The sequence below is a fragment of the Aotus nancymaae genome, unplaced genomic scaffold, assembly GCF_030222135.1.
Source record: "Aotus nancymaae isolate 86718 unplaced genomic scaffold, 86718_ANA_hifiasm-v0.15.2.pri h1tg000006l, whole genome shotgun sequence".
NCBI classification, from domain to species: Eukaryota; Metazoa; Chordata; class Mammalia; order Primates; family Aotidae; genus Aotus; species Aotus nancymaae.
In genome coordinates this window covers 92133111-92155895 of record NW_026988417.1, presented here as the reverse complement: position 1 = coordinate 92155895, position 22785 = coordinate 92133111, and the positions used below count along the sequence as shown (strand labels likewise).

At 39.8% G+C, this 22785-nt stretch overlaps 1 protein-coding gene and 1 long non-coding RNA gene across 2 annotated transcripts in view; one reads left to right on the top strand and one right to left on the bottom strand.

The window, feature by feature from the left end:
• The window catches only part of LOC105717540 (alcohol dehydrogenase 1C), a 31218-nt gene extending 12156 nt beyond the window's left edge, over positions 1–19062 (top strand). Inside the window, exons 4-10 of the mRNA XM_021670108.2 lie at positions 1431–1569; positions 3275–3362; positions 3458–3677; positions 5482–5742; positions 8109–8244; positions 9117–9255; positions 16710–19062. Of these exons, the coding sequence (XP_021525783.1) occupies positions 1431–1569; positions 3275–3362; positions 3458–3677; positions 5482–5742; positions 8109–8244; positions 9117–9255; positions 16710–16734 (1008 nt within the window). The 3' untranslated portion in view covers positions 16735–19062. The remainder of the gene's footprint in view (positions 1–1430; positions 1570–3274; positions 3363–3457; positions 3678–5481; positions 5743–8108; positions 8245–9116; positions 9256–16709) is intronic.
• On the bottom strand, positions 17567–22624 carry LOC105717543 (uncharacterized). The gene is made up of 3 exons (XR_001107540.3): positions 22325–22624; positions 20865–21029; positions 17567–19469 (listed from the first exon to the last, which is right to left on the bottom strand). It is a non-coding gene; the product is annotated as an uncharacterized LOC105717543 (long non-coding RNA).
• Positions 22625–22785: the final 161 nt, after the last annotated feature.

Here is a 22785-nt window from a genome sequence, read left to right as displayed (position 1 = left end):
TGAAATTTGTGTATGTTTCATGAAGTTCTCTTGCTGTGTTTCTCAGCTCCATCAAGTCCTTTATATTCTTCTCTAAGCTGTTTATTCCAGTTAGCATTTCATCTAACTTTTTTTTCAATCTTCTTAATTTCTTTGCATTGGGTTAGCACATGTTCTTTTAGCTCTGAGAAGTTTGTAATTACCCACTTTCTGAAGCCTGTTTCTGTCAGTTCATCAGATTCATTCTCTATCCAGCTTTGTTACCTAGCTGTTGAGGAGTTGTGATCCCTTGGACGAGGAGAGGCATTCTGATTTTTGGTGTTTTCATCCTTTTTGCACTGGTTTCTTCCCATCTTCTTGGCTGTGTCTACCTGTGGTCTTTGTAGTTGGTGAATTTCAGATGGGGTCTCTAAGCAGACATCCTTTTTGTTGACGTTGAAGCTATTTCTTTCTGTTTCTTAGTTTTCCTTCTAACAGTCAGGCCCCTCTGCTGCAGGACTGCTGGAGGTCCACTCCAGACCCTGCTTACCTGGGGATAACCCACAGGGGTTACAGAACAGTAAGAGTTGTTACCAGTTTCTTCTTCTGTTATCTTCATCCCAGAAGGGTACATGCCAGATGTCAGCCTGAACTCTCCTTTATGAGGTGTCTCTTTGGGTATATGATGGTCAGGGAGCTGCTTGAGGAGACAATCTGTCCCTTATGGGAGCTCAAGTGCTGTGCTCAGAGCTCCATGCTGCTGGGCAAGTACGTTTAAGTCTGCTGCAGTGGAACTCATAACCACCTCTTTTCCCAGGTGCTGTGTCCTAGGAAAATCAGGCTTTATTTATAAATTCCTGACTGCTGCTGCATTTTTTCATAGATGCCCTGCCCCACATGGAGATAGTCTAGTCACAATCTGCCAGCAGAGGTATTGCTGAGCTGCCACAGGATCTGCCCAGCTGCTGTGTGAACTTCCTTGAGGTGGTTAGAACTGTCTCTGTATTGGCAGACAGCCTTGGTAGTGGCAGATGCCCTTCCCTCCACTGAGCGGGACCATCCCGGGTCCAGCTGCACTTGCTGGGAAACTCTCAATCCAGAGCATTTCAGATTGCTTGTTTTGTGGGTGTGGTACCCACCGAGCCAGATCACCTGGCTCCCTGTCTCAGCCCCCTTCCTTTCTGTTGAATGGGCTGCTCTGTCTCCCAGGCATTCCAGGCGCTAGTCGAAATGGCCACGCAGATTTGTGTGAGTTTCTCTACACCAACCCACAGCACCAGCTGAAGCAGCCATGCTGGAAACTCTTGATGCTTTTTGGCCCAGGAATGTCCTGGTCTGTGGGCAGTGAAAACTCATTTGGAAATTCAGAAAGAACTCACTCTCTGCATTGTTCTTGCTGGGAACTGCCTCCAGAGCTGTTCCTATTTGGCCATCTTGGATGCTTCTCTAAATATTTTCTCTGTATTCTGTAGATGGTGGCTGTAGGAATCTGTCGTTCAGATGACCACGTGGTTAGTGGCACCCTGGTGACCCCACTTCCTGTGGTTTTAGGCCATGAGGCAGCCGGCATCGTGGAGAGTGTTGGAGAAGGAGTGACTACAGTCAAACCAGGTACAGGATTCACACTCAGTGAACACATCTTGGCTCACCATCACAAGATTACTCAGCCCAGTTGAGGAAACAGAGGCAATGAGAGAGGAAAAGGCTTGCACAAGGTCACAGCACAGCCAGGATTTCAAGAGTTTCCTCCTTCCCTCTCTGCCTGCCTGATTCAGGCATGTGTACCTTCAGGCACACATGTATTCTACCCTTCAACAATTATGTACTGAGGATCTACTAGATGCCAGGCAACAGTTTAGAGCCTGGAGATGTATGAGGATCAAAAGAGACACAGTGCCTACCAGTGTGAATTCATGATCTAATAACTTCCTTGTTAGTGTTGCTGAACACTGTCTTCTGCCAGGACCAGACAACTAGAAATGGGAGGAGGGAAAAGACATAAGTATGGAAACTTCTATGCTGAGTTCACAAAATGGAGGCTACATTGCTATTGCTGAATAAACATGATCTTTTCTTAGGTGGCCTATGGAGTCCCCTCACAAATTTCCTCTTCCAACATGGTCTCTCTTTCCAAGCATGTACTCAGTGAAGCAAACTAGGTGAAAGGAAGTAAAAGAAACATAGCAGGAGCCATCCACCATCAACAATGTCGGCCTTCCTACCTTCAGCCATGCTTCAATGCAACTAGTTACAGATTACTAATTATTTTATCTTCAACATTTATTTTACCCTAATCTTATTATGTATTAATATAAATATTTTTAGAGGTAAAGGATGAATAACTAGGACATTTTCATACCATCATTTTTACATAAACTTTGCCTATAGAATGTTATGCACCAATCATTTTTCTTGGTCTTATGAAATAGATAGCATAGGTGATTAGAAATAAAAATTATCTTTAACTCTAAAGCATCACTTTAGCCAGTGGATTCTACCTGCCCTTTACCAAATACTAATTTAGACTGTGAACAGAAAATAATAAAATAAACCATCCAATTTGAGTTTTAGCTCTTACTATTTTCTTTACTTAGAAATAAATTAATAACAAAATGAAAGCCTTATTTTTTACACCTCCTTTCTCCACCATGACAGTATAAATAGATAATTCAAAAATTATCAGCTAAAAACATTTGAAAGTCAATTCTTATCCTAAAAGAAAGTGCCTTATTGTGGAGGGTTGAGATTTTCAGATGAATTTCTGTAATTCTTTTTTGTCCTATTTTTGTTAGTTTTCCTCAAAAAAGAACTAAGATCTTTTTTTGAAATGATTCATTTTATAATAAAGATAAGCATAGTCACTTTCAAAAGGCAAGACTTGTTTCGAAATTCCACATCTTCCTGACATCTACTGGAAATATAATAGACTACTTTCAACTAAAATTTATAATTATACTTACAGGAAGAATATTGAATTAAGATTTAATTAGATGAGGATTACATAAATTATATTTGCAAAGACTCTAGGAGAAATTAGTGCTCTCAATAAAAGTTTATTAATACAGTGGAAGTAACTTTTTTAATCCATGTTGTTTTCCACATTTGCATTTTCTATTTAGAAATCTTCGGGCACTTATAAACCCAAACTAAAAAACAATGCCTTGGCAGGCAGTGACAAATGACATAATTGTGATTGGATATGTTTCATGGAGACTTTTCAGGCACATGATTCTAATCTATACATGTAAGCTTTAAGTTTTTGCTCTATTAATTTCTGGATAGATATTGTAAAAGAATTTGATTTATTCCTTTCCAGGTGATAAAGTCATCCCGCTCTTTACTCCTCAGTGCGGAAAATGCAGAATTTGTAAAAACCCGGAAAGCAACTACTGCTTGAAAAATGAGTAGGTTTCTGATGCTCTGTTTGCACAGACTTTGAGTTTGCACATTAGTTATGCTCCTGTCTCATGCCTGTGTGTCTGTGTATTGCACTGCCCAGTCTCAGTAATCCTCGGGGGACCCTGCAGGATGGCACCAGTAGATTCACCTGCAAAGGGAAGCCCATCCACCACTTCCTGGGAGTCAGCACCTTCTCCCAGTACACGGTGGTGGATGAGAATGCAGTGGCCAAAATTGATGCAGCCTCGCCCCTGGAGAAAGTCTGCCTCATTGGCTGTGGATTTTCAACTGGTTATGGGTCTGCAGTCAAAGTTGCCAAGGTAAGAATGACAGTGGGTGATAAAACCGGTTACATGTAGACTGTCAGGAACGAAAAGGGAAGCACTTTCTCACAAGAATCAAAGATTATTTTTAAAGATTTGGAGTGTTGATTAAGAGTAGAAAAATGGCCCAGAAAGAATTGAGAGCACATGCTAGAAATTTCACCTGTTTATGACAGATAAAACATTGAATTAAGAAAATATAAGGATGTCATTTTCAATAATTTTTCTTCTGAATTTTCTGTTTATGGGATCATGAAATTTTAGGTCTGAAAACTAACTCATGTAGTAATTCATACAACTTAACAGCTACACATGCCTCAGGCACTGTAGGTTCTGCTGGGCTCTGACAGCAAAAGTTAATGAAATGAAGCATTTGCCCTTGAGGAGCATCTAGTCTGTGGATCCTCTACTCCCAGAATTAGGATCAACAGTAGAGTCCAAAGCCTTACCTGATGCACCTCCAAACCAAGGCTTACCCACTCTGTGGATTCTTAGAAGAAAATAATGAAGTTTCAGGGATGTGTAATTCATCAATATGGCATTTCACTGCTAAAACTGTCTTCCCTGCCATGAATATACATATATACTTCAGACATGGTAAATTTCAAGCAGAAATTCTTTAAAGCCTCCTCATCTGAGTACGCTGAAAATCTAGTAGTATGCATTATTTTATGAAACCGAGGTTCAGAGATATAAAGATATTTGCCCAAACTCTCATTGCTGCTTAATATGAGAGGTGAGATGAAAATATCTTTCTCAAATCTCCTGCTGAAACTTAAATCACAATCCATAATCATTAGCACTTTTAAATCACAGTTGCAAGCCTTGTATTTTTCTAACTAAGGTAGAAAGTGGTGGTGTCCTCCATAGTATTGAATAATACTTGGTGAATGAATGAATGAATGAATAAATAAATGAATAGACACCCTTAAGGGAATATAAGAATGAGATTATTTAGGACAGGAAGAGCATGTTACCCACAGTGAAGGCTGACTATGGGACACTAGGTTTAATAAATAACCCCTAGGCAATTTAAACCAATGAGAGAGCATCTTTTCCAAATTTTGGCGACTTTAGCACTTACTCCCTTTGTTCAATTACCTCATCTGTTTTAACGGGTGATCTAAGTGAGCCCACCTATAAACATAAGCTGAGGATACTCATAACAATAGATTTTATTATTAAAATATAGACTAATGTTTCATTGCTATGTTGTTCACTAGTGTATTTTTTAAATTAGGGATATACTGGTCATGACCACTGAACATAAATGAACAGAGGAGTTAATTACTGAGGGTTTAAATGGAATATTTTTCATTTCCCTGGAGTATTCTTTTCCACTTATTTTCTGAATATTGCCTTTGTGCATATATGAGATACTGAAGCTATCATGGATTTCAGCAATTGAGAGTCCCTTCAATATCATAATCACTGCCATCCAGATCTCAAAGATCATCCAGTCCCCTGGCTCCCAGCCTAACCTTCCCACTGGAGTCACCTGGTGACAGAATTCCACCTGCAGAGATTCTGATTTAATTGGCATGGGTTGTGACCTTGACAATAGGATATTTTTTAAAACTTCCCAGGTGAATCTAATATGCAGCAATTTGTGAACCATTCAACTAGTGTAACCTTTTGAATTTAAACATGAAGCATCTCAAGTCAAAAGAGGTTTCGCTAACAGGTTGGACAGAAGAGTCTGAGTAGCTCTTGATAAACACCTAGGCATATCACTTTATAAAGCTTCAGCAACTTCTAACAATCATTACTTAATCAATTTTTGCATTTTCTGAAAACACAGGTTACCCCAGGCTCTGCCTGTGCTGTGTTTGGCCTGGGAGGGGTCGGCCTATCTGTTGTTATGGGCTGCAAAGCAGCCGGAGCAGCCAGGATCATTGCGGTGGACATCAACAAGGACAAATTTGCAAAGGCCAAAGAGTTGGGTGCCACTGAATGCATCAACCCTCAAGACTACAAGAAACCCATCCAGGAGGTGCTAAAGGAAATGACTGATGGAGGTGTGGATTTTTCATTTGAAGTCATCGGTCGGCTTGACACCATGGTATGTACCATGACGTGCCCTGAGATTTCTGCCTCTGCAACATGGAAGATGCATTTAGGCAGCAGAATATATGTACTATTTATAGATGCTATTTTTAGTGATGAATGGAAATTTCCCATCATCTGTTTGTTACCTGGCTTATTTAATTTATTGTTATGAGAAATCTTCCATTCAATCAGCTAAGCAAACCTGTCTTAAGTCATATTTTCTCTTGAGAAAAGAAAAAGGACTTGTTTTTCTTCACAGAGCCACTACAGATATACTTTATTATTTTTTAGTTAAAAATGCAAAATTAAGTAAATATAAATAATACAAATTCATTTCTCAAATTTAAAAGTTTTATTTTTCTTTTACATTCTTAACAAAAATATTTTAATAATTTTGTATATGTTCTTAATAAATTCCAAACTTTTTTACATACTATTCTTCAGTCAAAAGTAATGTGCAATTTTAGACCATCTGTTATTTTAATTAAAGAGGATGTGCCCTAAGGAAAGTGACTGCTTTAATGCATCTTTATATTTTATAACAGAAACTGGACAGTGCTGGCACATGGCTAATACCCAATACTACTTGGACTGAGTACTTTAAAAAGTCAACAGATTTTACCACCCATAAAAGTTAAGAGCCACATATCTCATGGCATTGTTTATGAAATACATGAGACAATGCATGCAAAATACTTCACGCAGTACAACCTGTCATGTTTCATGTGGTAAGCTCCAAATAAATGTCAGTTGCCTTTTTTTTTTGAGACAGGGTCTCACTGTGTCACCGAGGCTGGAGCACAGTGATTATAGCTCACTGCAGCCTCAACCTCCTGGACTCAAGCTATTCTCCTACTTCACCCTCCAAAAATACTGAGTGCAGACATGAGCAACCATGCCCAGCCTCAGCTGGCATTATTGATATGAAATACTATTTCCAATCTTGCAGTTCTTACTACATCTTGGGCTTATTACATGGTATTACTTTCAAACAGTTACAAATATCAATTGCAATAGGAAACACACCTCTAGCTATATTTCACCTACCCAGAATTCTCTAGAATCCTACTGAAAAAGTCTCCAGAGACCAACAAGTTTCCATTGCTGAGATTTTCTAGAAGGTCCAGCAGTGTGGGTAATGGGGAGCAGTACCCTGAGATCAAAGCTCTCAGCAGCCTTGACCTGGGACAAATGCCACAGAGGAATAAAGTGTCAAGAGAATCCAACATTTTCCAGGGTTATAGCTTTTCTCCTTATGCTCTTTTTCTATATTTTCATTCATTTTCTCATGTGGATCTGGAGTGTACCTGATCTCAAGACACCAAATGTCTGACAATCACATGTTTTGAGGATGTCTGGTCTTGCAAAGGTCAGAATCCAAAATCAAAAAACCAATCATTACATACCTTGGCAGGATTCTAAACCACTTTCTAACTACAGAACAAGTTTAAAAAGATGACTAGAAAAGACTTCCTGAGCTGTCTTTTGTAATTTCATATAAAACCAGTATACATTTGGGGAGGTAAAAACAGTGTTTAAAATATGTCCATTTGAGAAATGGACAGTAGAACAGCAATCTGTTAAAAAAGGGAGACTATCAAGTGGACAAGAGACAAATTTTGTTGATATAATCGCTTATCTTGTTCACCATCAAAATATCTGATTGAAAGTACTGGGTTCAGGCTGGGCACGGTGGCTCACACCTGTAATCCCAGCACTTTGGGAGGCAGAGGCGGGTGGATGAACTGAGGTCAGGAGTTCGAGACCAGCCTGACCAACATGGTGAAATTCTGTTTCTACTAAAAATACAAAAAGTAACTGGGCATGGTGGTGTGTGCCTGTAATCCCAGCTACTCAAGAGGCTGAGGCAGGAGAATCACTTGAACCTGGGAGGAGGAGGTTGCAGTGAGCTGAGATTGTGCCACTGCAATCCAGCCTGGGTGACAGAGTGAGACTCTGTCTCAAAAAAAATAAAAAAAATTTAAAAATACTGGGTTCAAAATACCTACTTAATAAATCAATGAAAAATGAATTAACTAATTCATAGATTGCCTAAAAATTATGTATGCTTATATAAGGAACCAGACTTTATGTATGTTTGTAATGATGTTTGCCTCTTTATTCCTTTTTCAGGAAGAATTAAGTGCACATCAATTTATTCATCTATCCTTTCATTCAAAAACCATTTTCTGGGCATTTCCTGAATCAACAGGAATATCCTATGCATAAAAAAGGCGGGGGGAATGAAGGAGCAAAAGACATGATCTCTTTCCTCTACACACTCAAAATCGAGTTAAGCCCTATTACATGATATTGTGCATTGTGAGTAGGAACTATACCACTCCAAGCTAAGGATGCTAAATATTCACTTTATTCCAGATGGCTTCCCTGTTATGTTGTCATGAAGCATGTGGCACAAGCGTCGTTGTAGGGGTACCTCCTGATTCCCAAAACCTCTCAATGAACCCTATGCTGCTACTGACTGGACGCAGCTGGAAAGGAGCTATTTTTGGAGGTATGTAGTTAGGCTTCAGAGCCAAATTCTCATTAATCTCAGAATTTCTCTCATTTTATGGGTGACAAGATAAGGTTTTGAAAAGCAACAAAATAAAAAATATATTAAAATTTCTTTTTTATCTGTAGTCTCCAAATCAACCTGATGTGGAACTAATGTAGAACCTTTTTTTTTTTTTTTGGAGACCAAGTCTCATTCTGTTGCCCAAGCTGGAGTGCAGTGGCACAATCCTGGCTCACTGCAACCTCCACCTCCCAGGTTCAAGTGATTCTTCTATCTCAGCCTTCCAAGTAGCTGGGATTACAGATGTGCACCACAGTGCCCAGATAATTTTTTTTGGTAGAGATGAGGTTTCACCATGTTGGCCAAGTTGGTCTCAAACTCTTGACCTTAAACAATCTGCCTGCCTTAGCCTCCCAGTGTGCTGGAATTACAGGCATGAACCATGCGCAGTCCCAAGATAGACTTTTCTGATGTCACTATTAACCAGAATCTTTCATCTCCGCCTCTTTTTGTACTTGTGACTGCATAAGGCAAAGAAATTTCTAGTAGGCCATGGAAATCTATAATAATAAATCATGTACATGCAAATCTAGAAAACCAATGAATTTGCTCCTTAACTTTGGGCATAACATCTGTACTATAATTTCTCTATGTGAGAGAGAATAACTAAGGACCCTTGTGTATCTGTGATTTTTTTTTATGTCAAAGCACAGTAAAAGCATACTGAAGTACTCTATCTCTTATTATCCTCAGTTATAGCAGTCTGGAATGCAGCACCTTTTCTAAACTTTCATTTATTTGAAAAATCTTCTCTTCAATTCTCCTACTTACCTTGGTTGACTCTAACAATGATATTGTCTTCTTTTCAGGCTTTAAGAGTAAAGAATCTGTCCCCAAACTTGTGGCTGATTTTATGGCTAAGAAGTTTTCCCTGGATGCATTAATAACCAATGTTTTACCTTTTGAAAAAATAAATGAAGGATTTGACCTGCTTCACTCTGGAAAGAGGTAGATTTTAAGTTGTTTTTTTGTTTGGCTTTGTATTCTACAGTAGGGTGTTGTCTAGCAGAGAATGAAAGGGTGGAAGGATGAGAAAAATTAGAGTAACTTGGTTTTCCATTACCAGTTCAGTCTTTGCATGGAGCACAGGTAAGATCATACTGTGAGAAGCTGAAAAACAATTGGTTTGCATTTTCTATTCTGCTGAAGCCAAATTAGGTTGATTATAGCAAATCTGAATGATTAGAGCCACTCAGCCTTATTTAAAAGAGAACACTCACTTTGGCACCTGCCCCCTTAAAAAAAGTTTAGTTAAAGAGCCATAATTATAACGTGGAATCACTGACACCTTTGCCTGTCATCCAAATAAGGGTGACATCTAATTATTTTCAGGACTATCTCAGCATTTTCATTATGGGAGTAGGTGAAACTACATTTGGATTGTTTTCTAAGTAGGTATTACTAGATTTTCCTTTTTCTTTTTATTGTAGTTTATAAAAAATTTACAAAGAAAATTTGTTGTAAAAGACAGGTACTAAACCCTGTTATAAATGTTTATCTTACACTTCCTCTAAGCCTTAGAAAAATAAGCCAATTCTATTTCCTACTGTTTGGGTTCAGGGGTTCAGGGGTTCCCTCAGCTCCCCTGAGAGGACGTTTCTCCAAGGTTCTTGGTCTCCTGCTTGCTCAAGAATGAGAGAGGGGACCAGGTGCACTCACAAAGTACATACCAGACCCCAAACAGAGTTTTTGCAGAAAGCGAATTTATTTTAGATGGAGAAAGAAAAAAAAAGGAGAAGAAGAGAGAAAACTTCCACATGAGAGAGAGAGAGTGTGTGGAAGGGGATTCCAGAGGGAAAATCCAGGAGAGAGAAAGACAGCTTCCACGAGAGAGTTCGTGGAAGGGGATTCAAACATGGACTCCAAAGGGGTGTGGAACAAGGGGACTTTTAACTTGGGAGGAACCCCCACGTTCTCCAAGACCTCTGGCCAATGAAAGGAGTTCCTAAGAACTTCCGCTGGAGTGATAGACTTTTTGATTCTTCCTGTGCCCATGAAAATTAAAAGAGAGACAGTTAAATCTCCCGGATGGAGAGAGATGGGAGGGGGGCATGGCGCTGGGAAGTTCTTGCCTTTAAAACTATGCCCCCTTGTGGACCCGGAAAGAGAACATATTCCCTCATTCCCCACTCTGAACAGGAAATAACTTCTGTTAGAAAACGGGCGTCAATCTCTCTTCAACTACTTCCTGCTGAAATGGGGCATAGAAGGGGCCCTGCAGTTGAGGTTTCCCCCAGAGGGGAGCCTTTTAGGCATGCAGGTTGATCCTGAGGTCCATGATAGAGCCCATAAGCCAAGGACATCTGGGGTTCCAGTGGCAGGATTACTTGTGACCTTACAGTTCTATAAGAAATGAACGTGACAAGGTGGTTAAAGATGAGAGACCCAGAGGCCAACAAATGTAGAATGGTTATAAACAAGCCTAGGAGAGAATAGAGCCAGGATAGTCAGTTGTTAAACAAGCTTCACAATACTGTTTCTTGTAGATTTTTAGCCCTATGTTTGATTGATTCCTGAGTTCTACGTTCAAAACAATACTTGACTGGTTTACAAAATAGCAGCATTTTCCTAGAAAAAAAAAACTATGAAAAGGATAATCAGAGTTTGAGAGATAGCAAAGTTGAGTGTTATAGTTCTGTTAATGCTAGGATATAAATTAAACTTATGCATGGTTACTTTCCTGAGGATCTTGTTAGAAAAGCAGATGTAGATCTTCTAATGATTCACTGGTGTATGAAGGGTCATCTCCTGGAACTTCAGGCTGCAGAGTGGAGGGTCTATGACTTGTTAGGAGGTGTCCAAGGCTTCAGCCAAGTGTGATGAATCCATGAGTCAATTCCCACCACCTTAACTGCCATTGGGGTAGACAGAATGACCAAAAATGGTCCTTCCCAGGATGGGCCTGGAGAGGGAGAGTCTGAGGGGAGAGAATTAACAAGCACCAAGTCTCCAGGGTGGGAGAGAAATACTGAGAAGACCATGCGAGTGTCCAGGAGAAGATTAAGTTCCTGGACCTCTATGGTCAGCTTTACTTGTGGCTCTGTAAGGGTGATGGCTCGTGCTGGCACTTGCTCCAGGTATCCTTAGTCCTGCCATTGGATCATCTGGTCAGACACTCAGGCCCTGAGAACCTTCGTCCCCTGGGACAGTGATTCCCTTGGCACAGTGGGCATGGACAAGATGGTGATCTGTTCCTCTGGGGACAATTTCTTATAAAATGTCCCTTCAGACTGCACTGGTAACAAGCTCTGCCAGACTGGCAGATAACCTGAACCTTTCCCTCATTTGAGCCCCTGGGATCTGCTTGCCTGAAAGCCATGACTAAGGCAGCAACCTTTCTCTGATTTCTCCTGTTCCTTTCAGCCTGTTCCTCCTGGTCTCTATCATAAAACACCAAGGTTGCCTGATTCAGTAATGATTCCAGACTCTGCTCTGGCCCCAAGGCCAGCTTTTGAAGCTTCCTCCTGATATCTGCTGCTGATTGAGTGATTGAGTAATAAACTTGTCCTTTAGTATTAACTGACCCTCAATGGAATCTGGTGACAGGGGAGTGTAATTTCTTAAAACCTCCTGCAGTTGCTCAAGGAAAGCTGTTGGGTTTTCTTCCCTTCCCTTTGGGGGCTAGGTTTTCCACTTGGCAGAGGGTAATTTGGCCACGCTGTTTGGCAGAGAAAAATGAGCTGCTTCTTCCTTAAAGACTGTGTGCTAAATTGGTTCCAATTTTCCAGTACACACTGTTATGGGGACTTGAGCTTGGGAATAGAAGCACCCATCTGAAATTGAACACAAGGGATGCCTGTACCCCTGGTTAAAGAAATTACAGCTGCTTCGACCTAAGGCGTCCCTTAGGTAAAATGGATACTAAAATGAAACATCTTTCAGTCAGTACCCTGAAATTTCATGTGCCCAAGATGTGTGATCCATCTTATCAGAGGGCCTCCTATGTACTGGATTCGCATCATGACTACCAGCATCATAGGACGCACACTAACTGTCTGCAGGACCTCCCATGACACCATAGATGCATGGAATGAAAGGGGCTATTCAGTTGGGTAGTCACATACCAATGAGCCCTTGATGAGGCCAGTGAGGCTCAGGAGATGGGTACCAATATTCCCCAGCAAAAGTCCAATTTACACAGGTCAACTTGTAAAACTGCCCTAGAAAGGTGGACTTCTAGGGAGAGGCCATTAGAGCACACAGTTCAAAGAAGGCAGGCCAGGCGTGGCTGAGGCTGGAACAATACCCTCAGGACCCGGGCATCCTCTCCCCTAACCCATCTTTCACCGTAGGAAAATGCCCTTAAGGTTGTGAGACCTGCTATTGATTATTTGAGCCCTGGAACTGGCTTAACTATGATCTTCTGGATGGAAATGTTCTGCTGTAGAGAAAGAGCAAATCCTAAGCAAGACAAATTATACAAAAAACACAAGTCCCGTAGCCTTTAGCTTCTAAATTTCCCAATTCAAGACTGACTTCACCAGGGACTTGAACCAACAAACTCGCAGTTGCAGGCCTTACACCTTAACCGACTGTGCTAACAGGCCACTTGTATTAAGGGAAGGCAGAAAGCTTTCTTAAGCCGTATTTTGAATTAGAATGCTGCACCCTGAGGTACTGTCCCAGGTGGAGCTGACAACCAGCAGCCATTTCCCTTCTCTCAGGCGGGAGAGGGAAAAAAAGTAGCTTGCCTCTGTCAGTTTAAAAGCCAGGCGTCTGCACCACCCTGCTGTGTGCCAGAGGGGAAGGCCTGCCCCATGTTTTGTTCTGCCATGATGCCAGGACCGTGTGCGCACCCTGGACCACTCCCCCAGCCGCTGCCCACACAGGGACCCATGGCTGTCAGGCGAATGCCCCAGGGGAAGTTCCCTTGTTCCGTCCCTGACTGCAGTTTTTAACAGCCTGGTTCCGCAGTTTCATGCAGGCCCTGCCTTCGGGACCAAGAGCAGTCAGCAAAAGCACTGCCCAGCTTTGCTTTTTTAAGTGCTGCCCCTCTGCTTGGCATGGGTGGCAGGAGTGTTCAGGGAAGTTATAGCATTTAGAGCCTCTGCGCCTGGCCAGGACACACTGAGTCCCTTCCCTGTTGCTTTTCTCTTGGCCAACAGCGCTGGTGGCTGCAGCTTGCTGCACATGCTCGGCCTGCCCCTGGGGCTGGGCTGTTCCCAGCTGACAATGAGCAAAAGGCCTAGGGCAGATGCTTCCCTGCTCCTCCCCGCACAGGAGCCCAACTCCCAGCAGCACCTGCATGTGCCCAGGTCTAACCCCAGTAACTGTGCATAGGATTTGCCTGTCCCTTCTCCCACAGGTTTTTGCCCAGAGGAACAGCCAAGAGGGAAAGGGAAAGAGAGACAGAGAAAGAAAGCCAATAAAGGGAAAGCAGAGAGAGAGAGCTTGGAGGGAAAAAATGAGCTTTTAATTCTGGCTGGGCTACACCGCTTAAGACAGACTGGGCTGTGCCCCCAAGGCTGGACGCTGCTGCTCCAGTTCCCCACAGCCCTGCCTGGCTGAGGCCACTTCAGGTGTTCTTGAAGAGACAGGACAGAATGGGGTGGTTTTACTTACAGTTAGAAGTTTTCTTCTCTGGCTGTACCCCTTTCCTGGCTGTACCCCTTTCCTGGCTGTACCCCTTTCCTGGCTGTACCTCCTCCTGGCTGTACCCCCCTCCTGGCTGGCTTGCCAAAATGTTGGAGTTCAAGGGTGCCCTCAGCTCCCCTGAGAGGACGTTTCTCCAAGGTTCTTGGTCTCCTGCTTGCTCAAGAATGAGAGAGGGGACCAGGTGCACTCACAAAGTACATACCGGACCCCAAACAGAGTTTTTGCAGAAAGTGAATTTATTTTAGGTGGAGAAAGAAAAAAAAGAAGAAGAAGAAGAGAGAAAACTTCCACATGAGAGAGAGAGAAAATGTGTGGAAGGGGACTCCAGAGAGAAAATCCAGGAGAGAGAAAGACAGCTTCCATGAGAGAGTTTGTGGAAGGGGATTCAAACATAGAATCCAAAGGAGTGTGGAACAAGGGGACTTTTAACCTGGGAGGGACCCCAACCTTCTCCAAGACCTCTGGCCAACGAAAGGAGTTCCTAAGAAGTTCCGCGGAGTGATTGACTTTTTGATTCTTCCCGTGCCTGCGAAAATTAAAAGAGAGACCATTACATCTCCCGGATGGAGAGAGATGGGAGGAGGGCATGGCACTGGGAAGTTCTTGCCCCTAAAACTATGTTTCCTTATGGACCCAGAAAGAGAACACATTCCCTCACTACCTCTAACATTTACTCTTACAATCACCTAATATAATGAACTGTTTTACTTGCATTTATATGAACCATAACTGGAAACAGGCTGTTATATCTAACTTCTGCCTTCTAGCTCCAACGTCTGAGATGTTTCTGCTATCCCACACTTAATCTCATGAGGTTTTCAATTTTAAATAGTGTTTCTTTGGCACGCACAAAACTATTATACTAGATATTTTATCCAACATATGTTCTTGAGGAGGGAAAGAAACTAGCACCCACAGAGCACCAGCTGTTCTGCTAAGTGTCTTACCTGCATTATCTCATGTGATTCCCAGATAATGCTTAGTGTCAGTCTCAATCTCACTATCTTAGAGAGGAGAAAACCGAAAAGCAGAGAAGACATGACTTAGTCAAAATCATCAGGTGGTAGGAAGGGGAGCCAGAATTCAAAGGTAGATCTTGTTGCTAGCAAATCTATTCACTTTCTATTAAATCACACCGCCTCTCAAGAGCGCATATATATATATATATATATATATATATATATATATACACACACACATATATATGGAAAACAGTCATCAAAGGTTAGTTGTCATTGTCATCATTGTTGTTATTGACTCATCATCATCATAGAACTGATAAGATGATAGCAAATATAGATGACCAAAACCAGAGGACAGTGTTGAGCAACAAAAGAAGTCATTAGGCATGCCTAAATTCACTTTATAAGAATGTCATATAGTAATATGCATGTTTAAATAAAATAAATTCTATCAATAAGCAAAGATTAGAAATTGTAATAATATTGGTAAGAATAAGGTGACTAGGGCACCAATAGTAATTGATACATCCTTTTGGGGAAGCAATTTGGTGATTTGTGTCAGAAACCTCCAAAAAAAAAACTAGATCATTTGTCCCAGCAATACCATTTCTAGAAAACTATAGAAATAATCGCCTGAAACATACATATATGTTTAAGCATGTTTACTTGTTATCTGTAATAACAATATTTAGAAACATTTGAAAAGTCCAACGTTAAGAATATGATTGAATAAATTCCAACCATTAGAAATGAAAAAAATGAATTTTTTGGCAAATTCTCATAATTTAATTTTAGACTCACAAAATAAAACACATAAATTGTATTTACAAGATGATCCCAAATTTTCAAAAAGGATAGTAAAAAAATGTATCTATGTCTAGAAAAAAGTTGATAGAATTCAAGAAATCATTAACCATGATTACTCTGAAGTTGTAAGATCACAGATATTTTTACCTGTTTCTTCTGTCCTGTATTCTCTAAATTATGTACATACATTTTTTCTTATATGTGTATATATACACACACACACATATATAAAATTCTCATATTCGCAAAGACCATCCTTTCTTAAAAGTATTCATCAAAAGTTAGTTTATAGAAAGGGCATTAGTTCTAGTGTAAATGTTATATTTCCAATCTTCACAAGAATGAAGTATTCTAGAATTAATACAAATCACCTTTATTCTCTACTTCTAAGAATCCTTAAACATCTCTGTATCAAAGGTCTATTAAACTTCCAGCATGATCCTAACTTTATTAAATTATCAGTCCTTTCAGGCAAGTTACCTATCATCTTATAGTTTGTGCATATTTATATTTGGGTTTGAATCCCAACACTCTATACCAGATGTGTGACCACAGCAAGTTACAAATCTTTCTAAGTCTCAGTTTTTATAATCTCTAAAATAGAAATAATGTGAAAACCCACTTTTAGTGTCATTGTTTAGGTTGAGATTTAAGTGAAAAAAATGCTTGAAGTATGTGACAAATAACAAGAACTTATTGCATGTTATTATCTGTTGTTGTTTTATATTCTTTATCATACCAGGAACATGGACACTAAAAAATGATTTTTTGAAGATGCTAATGTAGAATTAAAGTCTAAATGACAGGCATACTCAGGATGTTATGAGTGAGCTTAAGGTTGAAGAAAACACAAGAGAAAACCAAAAAACATGAACTTCTGTTTTACTTGACTTGATCCAAATGCATAGGGATGGGAATAGGGCAGCTGGAAACACAGATTGATTTTCACTAAGTCACCTCAAATGCTCCTTGGACTCTCACATGGAAGCATGTGGGTTGTCTAAATGTTAACACAATGTCTCTTCTTTCCTATTGCAGCATCCGTACCGTCCTGACGTTCTGAGACAATACAGATGTCTTCTCTTGTGGCCTCCTCTACCCTACATGATCTGGAGCAACAGCTGGGCAATATCATTAAATCTGCTCTTCAGAGATGTTATCAACAAATTACATGTGGGAGCTTTCCAAAGAAATGGAAATTGATATGAGATTATTTTTCAAGCAAAAGTTTAAAATCCAGATGAGAACTAAATAAAGTGTTGAACATCAGCTGGGGAATTAAAACCCATAAAACTTCCTTATTAACCATTCTACTTGTGTCATCTTTGCCATTGAGGAAAAATATTTCCTATGACTTCTTGCACTTTTGATATCTTCATAATTTTCAGTCATTGAATCCCAGTGAAGGGGACCCTTCACTTGCCCTGAGCATAACCATGCTATGCTCTTGTGCTTGAAATCTTCTAATTCTATTTTCACTGTTGGCATTTTCCCTTTTTATTAAATAAAATGTACCAAAGCCCTAAAGTAAAAACTACTATATAGTAAAGAGTAGCCTCAAATTTATAAGTGAAGAAGGTCCAGAAGTTCTAAATCCAGGATTTTTCTTAGTAACTCAAATAAAATGTCACACATTTTAATACAGTGAAGGGAAATGTATTTATTGCTTTTATGCTATTTGTTTACAGTGAAAAGTCAGGAAACAACAGTTGCTGGTGAGGCTGTGGAGAAATAGGAACACTTTTGCACTGGTGGTGGGAATGTAAATTAGTTCAACCATTGTTGAAGACAGTGTGGTGATTCCTCAAGGATCTAGAATGAGAAATACCATTTGACCCAGCAATCCCATTACTGGGTATATACCCAAAGGATTATAAATCATTCTACTAAAAAGACACACGCATACATATGTTTATTGTGGCACTGTTCACAATAGCAAAGACTTCGAACCAAACGAAATGCCCATCAATGATAGACTGGATAAAGAGAATGTGGCATATATACACCATGGAATACTATGCAGCCATAAAACAGATGAATTCATGTCCTTTGCAGGGACATGGATGAAGCTGGAAATCATTCTCAGTAAACTGACACAGAAACAGAAAACCAAACACTACATGTTTTTGCTCATAAGTGGAAGTTGAACACATAGACACAGGGAGAGAAACATCACACACCAGGGCCTGTCATGAGGTAAGGGGCTAAGGGAGGGATACCATTAGGAGAAATACCTAATGTAGATGATGGATTGATGGGTGCAGCAAACCACATGGCATGTGTATACCTATGTAACAGACCTGCACGTTCTGCACATGTATCCCAGAACTTGAAATTTAAAGTATTATATATATACACATATATACATTTAGAAGGCTTCTCCCAATTGGCAAAGTGCTTTATTTGATATCATCCCATTTAGCCTCAGTAAAGCTATAATGGGTTGGTTGAGTATTTTTTTCAAAACGAAGGATGAATAAGCTCAGAGAGATTGAATGACTTACTGAAGGTCACACAGTAAATGATAGACTATTTTACTTTATGTCTAGGGTCTTCCACAATATGAAATAGATTGTAGATACTGCAACAAGTAGCATGTTTGGAGACAGCTGTAACTTCTTTACCAGGAATAACCTTTGCATGTCACATTTAGAGATAAAGTTCAAAATGCAAATCTTCTCCTGACAGTGGAAAAGCATTAAGTGGGCACCACAGGCCTTTACATATTCAAAATATTAAGCTAATTCTAGGATCATAGACTTGATGTAAGGCATGGTAGTTAATAGGAAAGTTCTAGACTGAAAACAATTTTGCACAAATGTACGTGTGTGTGTGTGTGTGTGTTTATTTGGAAAACATATTGCTTTAGGTGTTTTTGCCATTTCTTAGTTACCAATTGTGTATTCTGTGCTCACAGCATTTGGCACCCAATCTCTACACATAAAGCCACCATAATGCTTTAAATTACTTTACACTTCATTTTTAGTCAATTGAAATCATAAACTAAGACTGTTTTGCTAATGAAGCACTTTCATGAGCAAAAATTAGAGATTTTTTAAACATGATTCTAGAAATAGTTCAGTTTTCGCATTTAGTGTCTGAATCTGTTTGTCACATGAAGCACAAAAACTGCTTTTTAAAAAATCAATTATATATATATGTATATATATATGAGGCAATGTATGTGCAGAAATGAGCAAATTCAGCATTCCATGAATGTTAGGTATTAATAGTAATCATTTGTATTTTTTACAAAACATTATATTTTTAATTCCAAAAATGAAAAAGTTCTCCACTATTAAAGAACTCTGGCTTTTAGATATTTTTATATTGTGACAGTCATACCATTTGTCTTACTTTGTATTGTTTTAATAAACACTTGGTATTTCTACATCATCTCAGTAATTATACTTTACAGCATCTGCCAAGCACATCATCAGATTAACCCCAAAATGAAGAGTTTGTGCTGAAGATACTTTCTTCCAGTTACAGTATTATTCCTTAGATCCATGTAAATTATGGCCCCATGGGAAAAAGGAAACATCAATAACTCATTTAAAATACATCAGTAAATCATTTGTGGAACATTTAGATGATTTGTAGTTTGGCTCTCACAGAGAAGACTAGATTGAACATCTTTGCTTTTGGATTGGGCTTCCTAGATTATTTCCCAACTCCCTTCACAGGAGGAATGTAAACAGACATTTTGCTCTCTCACAGATGCTTTTCATGGCAGAAATGCAGTCTCCACAGCCACAACCAATCCAGCAAGCAGCTCAGCTCTCTCGACATCTTTGGCTTCAGGGACAAAATCAAAATTAAATACTAGTTGAGTAAGAATTCATGGCTTTGAATGTGGGTATTTTCAAAAATTTCTCTAGGAACTTAAAATTTATTCTATTTATTGTAATATTTCTATAGAGTATTTATTTCATTCTCAAGTTCTATTTATTGCTACTAAAGTCCCTGTCTCTTCATTTTGCACCTCATCCCAAACATGCATTAAAGTTTATCAATGCACATACATGAAATGTTTCAATTTTTTCTATCAATCTTTAATATTAATCTTACCATTTTGCCTAATCATTTAACCTCAAAAATGAAGAATTTGTACTGAAGATACTTTCTTCCAGTTACAATATTATTTCTTAGATGCAGATAAATTATGGCCCCATGGGAAAAAAGAGATAGATCTTTTACAGAGGTGCTGGTCTGTCCTTCTTGAGGCTTTGGAGTCACATCTCCAAACTACTCATCATTACCTGTATAATTATATTAGAGATGCCAGTTCTTGCCTTCCACTAATCTTCCAAGAGCACTTGTGGTGTTTGTTACATCAGCAATAGAAAATTAACATGCCCCTGTTGCAAACATGGCCACCTACGGTCTGTGAGTAGACACATCTCCCTCTTTGACCGCAACCTGGAAAAGCTCTTGAATTTTAAAAAGACATAAGATTAGATTAGGTCCACCTGGATAATCCAAGGTAATCTTCCTGTCTCAAGACCTTTAACTGAATCACATCTACGAAATCCATTTTTTGCCATGTAAAGCAACATATTCCTAGACTGCTATTTTTGAGGGCCATTATTCTGCCTAGCACACAGGGGATCACTGACCCAATGACCCTTAGAGATTGATAGGATTACCTTTGGACATTATAGATGTTGCTCCAGTCCTGCCATGGCCCTATGATACTAGAACACTGACTCTATCATGTGACAACTGCTCTTTCCCTCTGACCATTTAAACTTTTAGAATGTAGGGCGGAGAGTAAGCACAGAGTAGTTGCCAGATGGTATTAAGAAAGATCTCCTGATTTTATGGAGTTTGTACCAAAGTGCTTTTGGCAGTTCATGGAGCCATGTTTTCACGAAGTGACGGAAGCTCTTAAGTGGATACCACATTTCCAAATTCATCTGGGCCTTGAAAACAAGGTGGTAGTGGCTATAATTCCCTTAAATGCTATGTCTACAGGTGTGAGACAGGATTAAACAGAAAAATGTATAAAAGGGGGTGCGATGAGAGAAAAATGTTTTTGCTATTCTTTGTCCATATGTTGATTGTATCTATACCTCTCAATTGCACTGATCTTTCTTGATAAATCTTAATAAAATATTTCTTTCAAGGCTTTCTCACTCTCAAAGTAGAAGTTATTCACTTAATTTAGTCAACAAATATCTGAGCACTTACCCCGTGCCAGGCATTAAGAGCTGAGAATGCACAATGAAAAGATAGAGTAGTGTCTTCCTCCTTCAATTCCACAATAAATTCTCCTGGCACTGACCACTTCCTGCTTCACAGGAGTTTCTCTGTCTTGTCTGCCAGACCACAGGTAGTCTGTTAATCTGTAATCCTCTAAAGAGGAGGCACCAAATTTTCTGGATTATGGGACTGTTCATAGAACAGTGTCTGTCCTAACATAAAGGAGCACAAGTATTCAACAATCATTCATTAAACATCTACTGTATACATGACACTAGGTACAGTTGAAGATTTACATGAAATTTAAGAACATTCCTGACTCGAAATTTCTAATAGAATTTATGAGACTGATCTCTACACTAAATATAAAGGGCAACAAAAGGGAATAGACCCTAAAACCACAGTAGGGACGCTAGTATGACAGGGATGCAGAGAAGTGAAGCACAACTGTGAGATGGAGTTAGTGTTCCTCCACAAGGGCAACCTTGTCCTGGTCTCAAAGTTTGGATAGGATTTGAATGGGCAAGAATGAGAGAAAAGAAGAGAGAGAGCATGATGAGCAAGAACTTGAGTGAGGAATGGATTCCTCTTTGGAGGACCACAGAGATACAAGCTTCTAAAGAACATAAGCCCTGTATTGGAGAATGGGGAGGAATAGTTGCATGAGAAGGTTAAAGCCAGGTTATCTGGGGCTATCTTCTATCCCTCGTACACTTCCAAACTAGAAGCAACTGAAATCGTAGGACCTCCTTTGCTTCTCTATTGGGTGACTGTTTCTCGGTCTTGGTGTGGGTCTCAGTGTCTACATAATTAAAGCTTACTGAAATGTCTCTGTGGCAATTTTAGAGAAATACGTCCTTTATGCTAACTTGTTCATATTGACAGACTGTATCTAATTAAATAGTTGCTTGTATAATTATGTGATGCCTCCAAGTGTGGATAAAAGAAAAATCAAACCCCTATTCTTGGAAAGCCATGAGGATACTAGTTACATTGATCAAAGGACAATAGAAATGATCCAGTGAGGATTTTGCTCGATTTCTCACAATTACTTAAAATCTACCTCAAACACCTGTTCCTCTACAATGCCTCCTCAGAGTCCTTAAATCTGAATTGCACCTTCTTCTCTGCTCCCAAAGCACTAACTAACCCTGTGATGGGGCACTTCTCAGCCAGGCTGATATGTAGATTTTGAGGCTGTGTGTCTTTTCCCCATAAACTGTGAGATTCATTTTATGGATAATAATCATGGCTAAGATTTAGGAGGGTGCTCTTATCTGCCAAATTCCATTATGAGTGCTTTACATGGATTATTTTATTTATTCAACAAATAGTCTTTTAAAATGACGCTATTATTCATCTTCATCTTACAGATAAGGAAACTAAGGCAAAAAAATCAGTGAAATAGTAAGTCCAAGTACACAGAACTAGTAAGGAATAGGGTCTACCTGGTCCCAAAAGCCATGCCATCACCGCTGCCCCATACTGCCTCTTGGCACAAGCAGAGGTCGTGTCATATCCATCACAGCCACTCCACCAGACCCAGCTCAGTGCCTGACACAGGGAGGTTCACAGTCCCTACTTAGTAGTTTTGAGTGGAGCAGAATTGCCAGGCACAGTGATCCCCTTTGCTGTGACTGACGGTGCCTGATTCTCTGCTGTAAAGACAACAAGGGTGCTCTCTTTGTCCTACTTTGTTTATCCTGTTTTCTTACTCCTCCTCCTTCCTAACTGCCCCATGTGGATTCAAACTTACAGCTTAGTGCAGACAAAGGGAAAACAGAACGCAGAACGAGCTGTGTAGGATTGAGAGAAGAGAAACAAGGAATTCAAGAGGTGGGGGAGAGTGAGGAAAAGAGACAGTTGTTAAAGTGTATCATTTTAACTTAATATTTAACCTAATGAAAAC